We start from the raw sequence: 11372 nt of genomic DNA, 5'->3' as shown, positions 1-11372 counted from the left end.
TTGACTCTTGCGAACATAACCTTGTGTATGGTTAATTATTAAAAGTCATTGGGTTTCTTGGTAATTTACAAATAGGTCAATTTTTTTAAACGACCGATGTAAAAAAGTAACAATATCGGACAGAACTTAGCGTAATTACGATAATTCTAAACGAAATAAAATACAGCCACTCTAGAAGGTAAACTACTTTAATTTAGACATTTTATGAGCTTGTCTCTGAAAAGTTGTTTGTGAAGGACCTGAGTATTCTTTTAATTGGTATGTGATTTAAAAAGTTATTTAATTTACAATATTTTGGTGGGTCACTTGTTAGTTTAGTAAGGGCTAAATTGTATAAGTGACAAATCACAGTGAGTTTTGATTTTACAGATGCCTGGGAGAGATAGTGTATAAGGGAATTAGGGAAAATATTTTAAAATGCCCCCCAAGAAAAAGAAGGGAAAGGGGAAAAAAAAGGGGAAAAAGGGAAAGAAAGATGAAGCCAAAGAAGAAGACAAATTCAAGAAAACCACAAGGGAAATTGAAATCCTGAAAGATCATTTAGGTACATCCCAGATTGGAAATTTGTTTTTTGCGCAGGGGAGACGATTATGCAGCCTAAAATTGCGTGGCTGTAAAAACATTTTCGCCCAAATTTAGGCGGCTGTAATACCATTATTTGTGAAATTGGCACGGAGCCTACTATGCCGAAAACCATTAGCTTGATGTAATTTTTGCGCGTTTGAGCGATTTTTCGCGGATAACCTCATTTTACATTGATTTTACATGAAATGCGCGGCTTTAAGGATAAATAACCCGCGCAGGTGTTACTTTCCAACCTGGGGTACATCTCTGTAACTATCCTTTAACATGTGATGATACCAAAAAAAGTAGTTGCACATGCGACACACAAGTACGCAAGAAACAAATATATGTATTTTTTTGACATTGTGAAAAATCATTTAGGTACATATCTGTAACTGATCTTTAACATGTGGTGATCCCGAAAAAACTAGTTGTAGTGGGGACACACAAGAAACCAAATAGTTTTTTTTTAAATGTTTACTTATGACGGCACAAACTTACGGTTATCATTCAATGTAGTGCACAAATATGCAATTGAAATCTTACTTTAAATACTTTCAAGAAAATAATAGCCTAGTAAAAAGAGACATAGTCTAGCAAAAATAAACAGTTCAATCAACCTGCTGAAATTTTTTAACCAGAATGCCCTTGCAACAGCAATTATTTGCTTGGAATGCTTTGTGGACTGTTTAACACTGCTATCATGTAATATAACTGCAACATGGCAGTTTTAAAAGAATAAATTTGTTTTTTTAACATTTCACGGGGTGTATAAACTCCTACTGAAGTGTTCTTATACCCAACAATTTTTTACCATTAAAACAATGTTTTGCCCTTCTTTCTAATAAAATTTTTTTACAAAATCATCCTTATGTATAATAGCTCATCGTAACGAGATAGCCAGACGATCTCAGGCAACTGCCGAAGATGCAAGAAAGCAGCTTTATACAGCCGAGGACCGCATGTCAGTGGAGCGACAGGAGCAGAAGGACGTTAGTGCAGACCTCACGCGGCAGTATAAAACCATGCAAACTGAGATGGGCATCAGACTGCATCAGCTTGAAGCAGAGGTAACAAAATATTTTTCAGAATATCCTATTAAGATCATTGTTTGTATTTTTATGAATATAGTATTCTGTTGTTTACCAACAGTTAATGTATTTGTTAGTCTTATTAATTCCATGATTGCTGTAAGTGTAAATAGTTAAGGTACTTGTGCAATACCTGAAAAAAATGTGTTGTCCTTTTAAGTAAGTCATAATTGCTATATATATATACCATACTTTATTAAAATCTAGTTAACCCATTATTAATATATATTATAATTGTCTTTAAACCTATTATATGCAATGTTTTTTATGTTTAAGCCCTGCACATTTTCCTGCAGGTTAGTCATTTAAGACAGCAGCTAACCACTGCCAGACAAGACTTGGAAAGGACAAAAAAGGAAAAAGACAAAATGGAAACTGAAAAAAATGAAAGGATTGCCAGCCTTGAGACACGAATTGACGGCATGGAGGTTTGTAAAAAATAGCTGTATTGGGTTATTTTAAAGCCTTAAGCCGTATATATTTTTTCCTCTTTCCTTTCAGATTTTTAAATACTGTCAATTTTGGTAAAGGATGTGTTTGGTGATGTGTCATTACAGTTCTATCAATTTATTCTAATAAACTGCCAATGTTGTTGTTTCATCAAAGGAGATATTACCTAAACTATAAAAAACTTTTTGTTAATCCTACTTCCAAAAACAGAACACAAGTTTGTTTTGTAGAAGCAAATATTGTTTTTATGTGTAAGGTGCTAACATTATCAGTTGCATGCTATTCCCTGCCAATTGAAGCATGCAAAGCATTTTTTTTAAATTGAATTAAAATCTAAAATTAAAAATTATACTATTAAAAAAGACTTGTTTTTTAAAAGTTTATTTTCTAGATAGTAACCGAATTCTAACAAAATGTTAAAGTATTCTTTCAATTTTCAATTTTGTTTTCATTTATATAGGGAGCATATGAGCGTGTCCTCACTGAATCTCTTGATTCACTGGTTGACAAAATCGAAGCACAGAAAACCAAGTGGGAAGCCGAGAGCATTAGCATTCAGGAAAACTGTAAAAAGACGTTGCTTGAATTCGGTTTAAATCACCTTGATATTTAGATTGCTAATATATTTACCAATTCTTTGCATATGTTCAAGAAACTTGATTTCCTGCAGTTGAACAAGTGCAGAAAGGCTATTTAGTATCTTATGTTAAATTTAGGGAAAGAAAATAATATGTTATTCTTTTGCGTACCTTTTGTATAAATTTAACACAAGACTACATCTGTAAAAGTGTACAAAAGCTTATTTTTATTTGGGTATAGCTGAGCATTTTTATCTAAAATTTGGATTTTTATTTTTTTATAGCCAATTTGATGGCTTTTATTATTGTACGAGTTTGTTTAAAAAACTTCAATCGAAAGCTAGTCTCGAATGTTTCAGTGCTGATCGTACAGTAGTGTCCATTTTTATTTTGTCTTAACAGTAATGTAAAAACTAACAAATCTGCATCAGGAATGTACCGCAACGCTACCTAATTGCTTCTTAACCAATCCAACCGCCAACCCAAAGTGTCTGTGTTTTTGTTTGCCTAAACGGTTTTCGAGTTTTACCTCCGGTCTGTGAGCTGTGCTTTCACTTCACTGTGCTGTGGCCAGAAGTGTGCTTGACCTTATTTCGGGGACTCTTTGCACAATCCTAATGTGTTCCGTCACCCATTTAAGCAGCTGCTTCTCGGCCAAAATGCGACAATGTTCTATCGTGTTTACTTCAACTGTGTCATTTAAAATGACTAACTACCAATTCAATTTTTACATTTGGCGAATATTTTTCGGTCTTAGTTGCTCGTACTATAAACCGTTTCACCCCACGAATTAGCTGCTGCTTAAGTGGGAAACTTCTTTACTTCAAAACATTTGTTGTTTTACCTACAGTGTAATATTTTATCAATCCTGCTGTGATTCGTGCCAACGAACTTTTTACCTTTTTGCCCTGCACAGCGTACAACATAGTAAATTAAGAAAAATACTGTGAAATTGTTGTTTGTTTACCAACCGAATTCGTAACAACTATAGCTTATTTATTTTTTGTCATGTGAAGATACTTAATTGCTCATATCATTTTATTCATTAACTGGCACAAGGCAATGTTTGCTGATTATATGCTGTTTCCTTCGGTAGTTTTCTTACGTATTTAATACCTATAATCTTTAAAGTGTAGAGCCCAACATAACAATTGTTTTATGGGAGCTTTTACAGAAATAAATTGTTATACGTCTTCGTCTAAAATATTGTAAAATTATTTTACGTCATCGTCTAAAAAAATAATCTGTTGGTGCCGTGTTAACGTAATTACTTATGTTATAACCAGCTTTATTTGCATCGGAATACAATCTCGAACTAGAACAAAATAAGTTTTTTACTTGGGCACATTGGTTAAAACAACGTTTTGTATAGTGGTAACTTCCGGATGGCGGCCCATACCTTTGAGCTATTTCGTAATATTTGGAAACATTTCGTCACAGTTTATTTGCCTAACCTCGCTCGGCGAAAGTTTAACTAAAATATACCACCTAAATCTCATGACCCCACAGTAGGTTAACTTTTTCGGGACGTGGTAGTTCGCTGTTAATCTCTGTAATTGGCGTACACCGCACACGTTAATTGATGTTTACCGGATAGCTTTGTTTATACCTAATTAGGATCAAAGTAATAATAACACATGTAATTGTTTGCGATGTGCTTGATAAAGAACTATATTTATCTTCACGCTCACTGCAATCTGCATACCTAATGCACGTCAGTATGGGATATTTTACACGGGCCTGGTCGTGTCAAATATAATGGCACAAGGCAGGTCGCCACAATTGGTATCAGACTGTTTACCACGGCGTCTCAAATATCACCGCACGTTCCTCTATTTATTCTGAATCATCGAAATCCAATAATGTTTGACCATCGAAAATTGTTAGCTTGAGTAGTTGTGAGCTGGTGATCCAAGTATATAATAGCTGTTCCACATCGGGCACTTCGGTGCTCATATCTTCCAATTTCTCAGCTGCTATTTTAGTAGGTTACAGTCCGTCTAAATTTTTGGCAACTCAAACCGGTTGAACACGACCCGGAAACCTTTCGACGCAAAACAAACTTAAATGTGTTCGATACGATTAAAATTGCGCAATGGCGCACGTACTTAATCGCTGGATTTCGCAAAATATAAATCTAAATATGACCAACAAAGTTACTTTACATTTTCGGAACCCCTTGTATCGTTGTTGCAGTATTTGTAGACCCTGGACAAGGTTGTACAATTATCCCAATATAACAAACACATTCACCGCTACGCAATTTCAACGTTAAAACACAAATCCAGATGAAATCGGAAAAAAAATTTACAAAGCCTGGTACTAGCCTGACTTAGTGCTGTACGTGACAATTCTGGTTTCGAATGTTTATTTATTTCCATTACTTGTTACAAATTAAACATCCTACAATTTCCAAAAAAAAAATGGACTAAGCTTGCCAGCATCACTAAACAATTTAAACATTTACTGGTTTATTATTGAATAATCGGTTAAAAATGATAGACACTGATATTCAAGTATGTGAATAATTAAAAAAAACACCTGTCGCTGGCCATAAGCAAAGATGTTGAGGTCTCGGGAATGGGTTTACACCCTTCACTAGGCAATATGCGCCTTCGCACTGATAAAGGTATCTTTGTCACAATGTCACATCAGTGTGCGCTTTAGCACTGTGAAAAAAATCACATTCTTGCTGGTGCATTGGCCAAATTTGAACGAGTATGTGGTTAATACTTCGCATTCCGGAACATCTGTTTCTTTTTTTTCTACCCTAAACTTTTGAGGTCGACTTAGCGCCTTTTGTTACAACCACAAGTGGCGCCAGTGGGTCTCGGGCGGGCAAAAATCGACTATTAGACCGTCACGTAATTAAGTCAGTTGACCAAATTAATTGTGCGCAGTCGCCCTTATGGTGGGTTCAGACTTTGGTCTATGATTATCAAATAACACAAAGCTTTAAAATCATCAGTTGATTTTCTGTGTTTAACTTTGTGTAACAGAAATTGCTAGTTTTGCTGCGCTGCGACTCATTTCCTTATTTTGTTGTTCTTGTACCCACTCCCTCCAAAATGTGTTTCTATTTGATGTATTTTAAATATATTTTGGAACTAATAACTTTGTTGATGTGAAAATACTTCAGGGATCTCGCGTTATTTTGCAAATTAACGAGAGAAATTCATTAAAAAAAACCATGACAGCATGTTGTGGGTCTGTTCTAAATGCCTATTGGTACAAACCCAACCAGAACGAGGATGTAATTCTTGTTTTTCCTAACAATTTGGCACACCAAAAATATGCAAATGCTTGGCGAGTGGCCCATGATAAAGGAGCTATTCAAATACGACCACGGATTGTGAACTCGTACGCTTCGAGATTCGCGGAATAAGTTCACCTTTTTATCGTATACAGTTACCCATTGTTATCCCAAATTTTTCGGTTCGCCGAGATTTTCAGCCTTGATTAAAGCATATCACTGTTTCGTTGGTTTATTGGGACCGAATTTGCGCACGAAAATGGTTTAAATTACACTTTTAGCATTGGTTTTGAGGTTCATCTTTCAGCCACATAGCAGTTAAGTTTTCACGATTGCATCTATCCACCATCAATGTAAGACTTTCCCACGCTCCTTAAGCGAAAGTTTATTAACAGAAAAAGGGAACGAAAACAAGTAAAAGCAGCGACAATTAATAGCATAAATAAATAAGTGAAAATCAGGCAAAATAGAATAAACAACACTGGGTCCCTGAAAAGGCAAACGTTCTGGAGCTTAAAAGCTCGCGCCAAGTTTGTTACATCAGAGAGGAAATTGGTGTTTCCAGCTCCGCCTGAAAAACAACACTCGATTTGTTCGCGTTGCAGTTCAACATGCGTTCCTCGCACGCCGACACCTGGCCCGTTTGAAACGGATCCAGGAGCAAAACGTGCGTGTAAAAAACGACTTTGCCGTCCTCGCAGAACGGCTCACGCGCCACCGGATGGAAGCCGTTAGAGGCGTGAAAGCGCGCGGCCCGGTCGCTGTGGCTAATCGCTACCACCAGGGGCGCTTTGGGCTGGCTCGCGGGTTCGAGTTTTGTTGCGGGGATCTTACTCTTCGTGGGACCGAAGGGCGGCGTCATTCGGTGATGCAGCAGCGCGTAATACTGCAGGTGTTTGGCCGACAGACTGCGGATAAACTTCTTCACGACTCCTGAAGGATCGCCGCCGTCGTCGACCGTGTTCAAATTGCCCTCGGAAAGATTGCGCAAAAGAGTCGGTTTTTCGCCGTGATTTGTTGCCGTTGCTCGTTGTTGCCGCGCCATTTTCTTTTGCGTCATCCAGCTTTGCGCCATGATCTTGATGGCGGTCGCGTAGACCGCGCTGCCGACACCTTTGGAGGCGAACTCGGGCGAAATGCTGCAGAACAAGCCGTTCCACATAGGGACGCGAGCCATTCCAAGATTTTGGCAGATGTGCGCGTTCTCCCAAGTTTCGTATCTGCAGAAAGACGATAAACGTTTTTTTAAGATATGACAAATTGACGCCTTTAAAAAAACTTATAAAATAATATATGACAAGGAACACTATGTGAATTATCTAGTCCTTAGCTTTTATTGTAATGTACGCTATAAGCCTTTGCTTTGCAGAAGAATTACAATCATACACATATAGCCTTAACGTAAAAAAATAAAATCAAGCAGAGGTCCTAATATTTACCGTTTAACTCTCTCCAGTCCTTCCTTGGAAATATCGGCGAGTCCGTGTTTCTCGTAAGCTTTCCAGTAGGGCTCGTCACTTCCGATCGCCCAACCGCACCCGTCGCTAGAGGGCTTTAGAAATAAAACGCCGCCGACAACTTTTGTTTTGCGCGATTCGTTGTTGTTTGGGTCGTCGGGCACTTTGACGGCCAGAAGAATCCCCTGATCAGTTCCCACTGTGACGTCATAGTTTGCGTCGAGGTAGGCGCGCAGGAAGGCGTCGCGCTTATTGTCGTCGGGCACCATGTACTTGTACAAGGGATAGCAGCGGAAAGATTGCACGAAACATTCTCTGACTTCGGTCCAAACTTCGTGGGAATTTGTAAGTTCGATGGTGGGGCCACTGCGGAAACAACAAATTTAAATCACACATCAAACTAATTGAAAGCAATAAGGAAAAACCACGATAAAAATAGCTTTAGCAAAACGGTTTTACGCTGTAAAATGTGTGACCAAACAGTATTAAACGCTACCTAGGTTCAAAACACCACAAATCAAAGATTGACAAAGTCATTTAATATTAATACCTTGTTGGGTCCATGACTGTTGACCAAGCAAGGTAACTTGTGAGCAGCAGTGTGAGCAAATATTTAAAGGTGGTTAAACAATCACAAAGAAGGTCTGTAAAAACAAAATAATAGATTTGGAGTTGCAAAATAAAAGAGTAGGGTTTTCCGAACAATACACATAAACTGCTAACAGCAAACTGTGTAAGTCTGATTTTCAAAAACTTGCCACTCAAAGTGTCATACCACGACAACCTGCGTTAAAGATGAATTATTTGAACTGCGAAATTCATTTAATCCAAGGCAAAGGTACAAACGATCGCCCATTAAAGTTGTTCTGTATGCCAAGTGCTTTATAAACACTCGTGTATCGCAAGAGAGTACAGAATAAAAAAAGAAAGCTTTTCCCTTTTTTCCTTGGTCTCTCTCGCATTCACGCAACGCTGTATGATCGAAACGATGTTGCGTGCGGGTTGTTCTCCATAAACGAAACGCCCGTATTTTCGCAGTCAACAAAGTTCAGATTCCCACGTAGCAGCGGCGGGGGGCTGAACTTTGTCCTGGGCGCGCGTCCTTGGTTTTGCACTCAGATCTTATCGGAATTTACTGTTTTGCCAACTATGTCTTGAACAATAGCAAGGGACACTGCTGAAATTTCAGTCGACGATAAACATAGTACAATAGGAAGTGCGCATTTGCTGCATACTTTAGATCAAGGGCGTTTATAATGTAAATATCACACATCACTTACATCTTATATAACAGTAAATCCGACCTTTGGTTGGAAGAAGGTTGGACAAATTAGCACAAACAAACAATATATATAAAAAAAAATATCACATAGTTTGGGCTACTAAATCTGGCTATTTTACGTGACAAGATTTTGTTTAACTACGAAATGCTATTGATTTTACCTTTTCTGAGAACAGTAAAAAGAACAATACAACCACCATTGACCATTTAACGATATTAAATCGTACCTTTGAAACAAATGACCATTTTCTCAGTTTGCCTTTTTGCTCCAATAAATATATTTTGTTATGTAACACTGCGTAACACATTTTTTTTACCAAAATTTAGGGTCGAGTGAGTTCCTAAGAAATTGCAAAGGTTAAAAGGTTTGAATAACTACTATTCACAATGAGTTAGCGTAAACCAAGGCCTCTACCGTATTAAAAAATCTCTGAATTAAATATTTCGTTTGCAAAACAATAAGTCATAAAAGGGAAAAAACAACGCTTCTTACTTTTTAACGGGTCGAAACAGGCAAATCCTATTTTTGCAGCTATTTTAAACATATGCGTAACATAGTTCACGAAGGTGGCATTCTTTAGGCCGCCATACGTTTTTCGGTCAGTGCGATTCACACAAATTGCGTCAAATTTATTAATCTTCCCGGTTTTGATATTTTGAGCTTGAGTTATTATCCGCGGTTTTACGTGCAGAAATGCCGCGAAGAAGCGCTTTTGCGGAGGTCACTAAATGCCTAAAAGCTAAATCCGTTTTACCACGTGGGTTCGCGCTTTGTTAGTACGCCGCGTGTCACCTATGGCCCACGTCACCAAGGGTCGTATTGTTTCGTCATCGCACACTTTGGCGTGAACGCGTCGCGGCGGCCACCTTATTCGAACAGGAGCTGAACTTTGCAGGATGCCGCTTCCTGGAAGGTCCACACCAAGTGACGTAGCCCGCTGTATTTTGGCCCGAAAAACAACACGCTCTATGGCTTTGTGCGTGTATAATCGGATATACTGGTCGTTGCCGCACTACACAGAACAACAGCAGGACCCCGCGTGAACCGCCGGTCTCAGGAATTTATAGACGCCAATTCTTGTAACCTTTATTTGATTAGACAGTAAATTGCCCGAAAAGGTCATCGGTCTGAAAAATTGGCATTCTTTTAGTTCCTTCATTGTGTTTGACGCTTAATTATATACGTCATTTGTATGTACATAAAATTACACTATACACATTGCAAACATATCCAATGACACTAGAGTTGCTTTGCTGTTTTTCACCAAATCGAATACTGGAACTTATTGTTTTGGTATTTAGGTTTAAAAAAAAAAATTCTTTGTGTTTCCAAAATGTTAAAAATAAATTAAAAACTATTGCGGTTTACACTATTGTATTAGAATCGTCTGCAACCAGGTCTTTACGTTTGGCCTTTGTTGGCCTTCCGGTTTTAGATTAAAAATATATGCAAACCTTCCTGTTGAATGTTTTTAGGCAAATGTGTTCAGAATGTAAATGACCCCGGTTAAGTTATGTAACACCACTTTAAATATTATTTCTGGACAAATGGACTCCTCGAAATAATCAGGACAAAAATAAGTTATTCTAAAACTGTCCGATTCTTTGAATTGCATTAACACACCTTTTATATTTTATGTTAACAACTGAATATAAAACGCTTAGTATTTTATTTTTGGACTATGATAGGCTATGCCTATATTACGTTAGCGATGGATTTGAATATTGTTATAAATGACTATTTTTAACGCTGCTAATCAACAGCTTTTAGATGTTTAGAAACCGTTTTACAGTGTATAGTGCCTTTAAAATTACTTATATAAATTCATCAATCTAAGAATCGACTTGCCAATGTGCATTTGCCTAAACACTTTTGCTTCTTTGAAACATCGCATAACACATCCGCCCTTTATTTCGGTGTAAGGAATGGCAATTCGTCGTACAACGAGCGGTGCGTGATAATTGAATGTGACGTAATTTTTTTCAACGAAAAAATGTTACTAACTTCGGTGACATTTGTCCGTTTATATCCCGAAAAGTATAATACTGCAAATTCTAATCTTTCACTCATCTGAAATAGCTAAACCTATTTTCACAATTTGAGCAATAGCTTTTCAGATTTCGACTATCGCTGAGTCATCGATTAAAGAACTAATTCAAATTCATAAAGAATAGCCTAAGATGGTTTGCAAGGCTATAAGCCCAGGATGACCTTATATATAGAAACAAAAAGAGGAAATAAAATTTACATTTAAAATTTGTTACGGAACAAATCAGTACATCAATACTTTTAAATGTCTTGTTTCAACGCAATTTCTTTATGCTTAGCACAAAAATGTAGCTTAAATTGTACCATTCTAACTCAACTTCTGACAAACTAACAAAACTTATGAATATTTAAATGTTTATATGTTTACTTTAAGTAAAACAGAGCTAATTGTGCACTTATAAAGCATTTCTGCAATATACAAATAAAGGAAAAGCTTGTTGGTTGTGTTGCGCTTGGATGCGACGGTGGTTTAAGTTGTAAGTATCAGCACTTATCCCGCTAATGGGGAGCGTGTGGTAATATTTAAAGGTATAGGGTTAAAAAATATTTGACACAATGTTATAACAATATTGTTAAATATACAATATCGTTTGGAAGCAGCGTGAGGTTTTTTAGGGCAAAGTGGGAGATTAAGTGTTTTTAACGGG

At 37.2% G+C, this 11372-nt stretch overlaps 2 protein-coding genes across 2 annotated transcripts; one reads left to right on the top strand and one right to left on the bottom strand.

The window, feature by feature from the left end:
• Positions 1–381: 381 nt before the first annotated feature.
• Positions 382–4001, top strand: LOC146163782 (dynein regulatory complex protein 12-like). The gene is made up of 4 exons (XM_083382256.1): positions 382–544; positions 1447–1634; positions 1952–2083; positions 2566–4001. Exons 1-4 carry the CDS (start codon positions 418–420, stop codon positions 2716–2718), a joined length of 600 nt encoding a protein of 199 aa, XP_083238382.1. The 5' UTR covers positions 382–417; the 3' UTR covers positions 2719–4001.
• Positions 4002–6423: 2422 nt separating this feature from the next.
• Positions 6424–8029, bottom strand: LOC146163781 (uncharacterized). The gene is made up of 3 exons (XM_083382094.1): positions 7944–8029; positions 7376–7759; positions 6424–7156 (listed from the first exon to the last, which is right to left on the bottom strand). The coding sequence occupies exons 1-3, from the start codon at positions 7955–7957 to the stop codon at positions 6472–6474; spliced, it is 1083 nt and encodes a 360-aa protein (XP_083238220.1). The 5' UTR covers positions 7958–8029; the 3' UTR covers positions 6424–6471.
• Between the last annotated feature and the right edge of the window lie 3343 nt (positions 8030–11372).

This window comes from Ascidiella aspersa, chromosome 2 (genome assembly GCF_963924565.1).
Source record: "Ascidiella aspersa chromosome 2, kaAscAspe10.2, whole genome shotgun sequence".
NCBI classification, from domain to species: domain Eukaryota; kingdom Metazoa; phylum Chordata; class Ascidiacea; order Phlebobranchia; family Ascidiidae; genus Ascidiella; species Ascidiella aspersa.
The sequence above is the reverse complement of the archived record's forward strand: the minus strand, read 5'-3'. Positions and strand labels throughout refer to the sequence as shown.

Excerpts from the sequence above, each read along its gene's own strand:
- LOC146163782 (XM_083382256.1), top strand. The coding sequence starts at position 418 with ATGCCCCCCAAGAAAAAGAAGGGAAAGGGGAAAAAAAAGGGGAAAAAG. Across the intron at positions 545-1,446 it reads AATCCTGAAAGATCATTTAG|CTCATCGTAACGAGATAGCC; the intron begins GTACATCCCAGA and ends TATGTATAATAG. Across the intron at positions 2,084-2,565 it reads CACGAATTGACGGCATGGAG|GGAGCATATGAGCGTGTCCT; the intron begins GTTTGTAAAAAA and ends TCATTTATATAG.
- LOC146163781 (XM_083382094.1), bottom strand. Across the intron at positions 7,157-7,375 it reads GGACTGGAGAGAGTTAAACG|ATACGAAACTTGGGAGAACG; the intron begins GTAAATATTAGG and ends GTCTTTCTGCAG.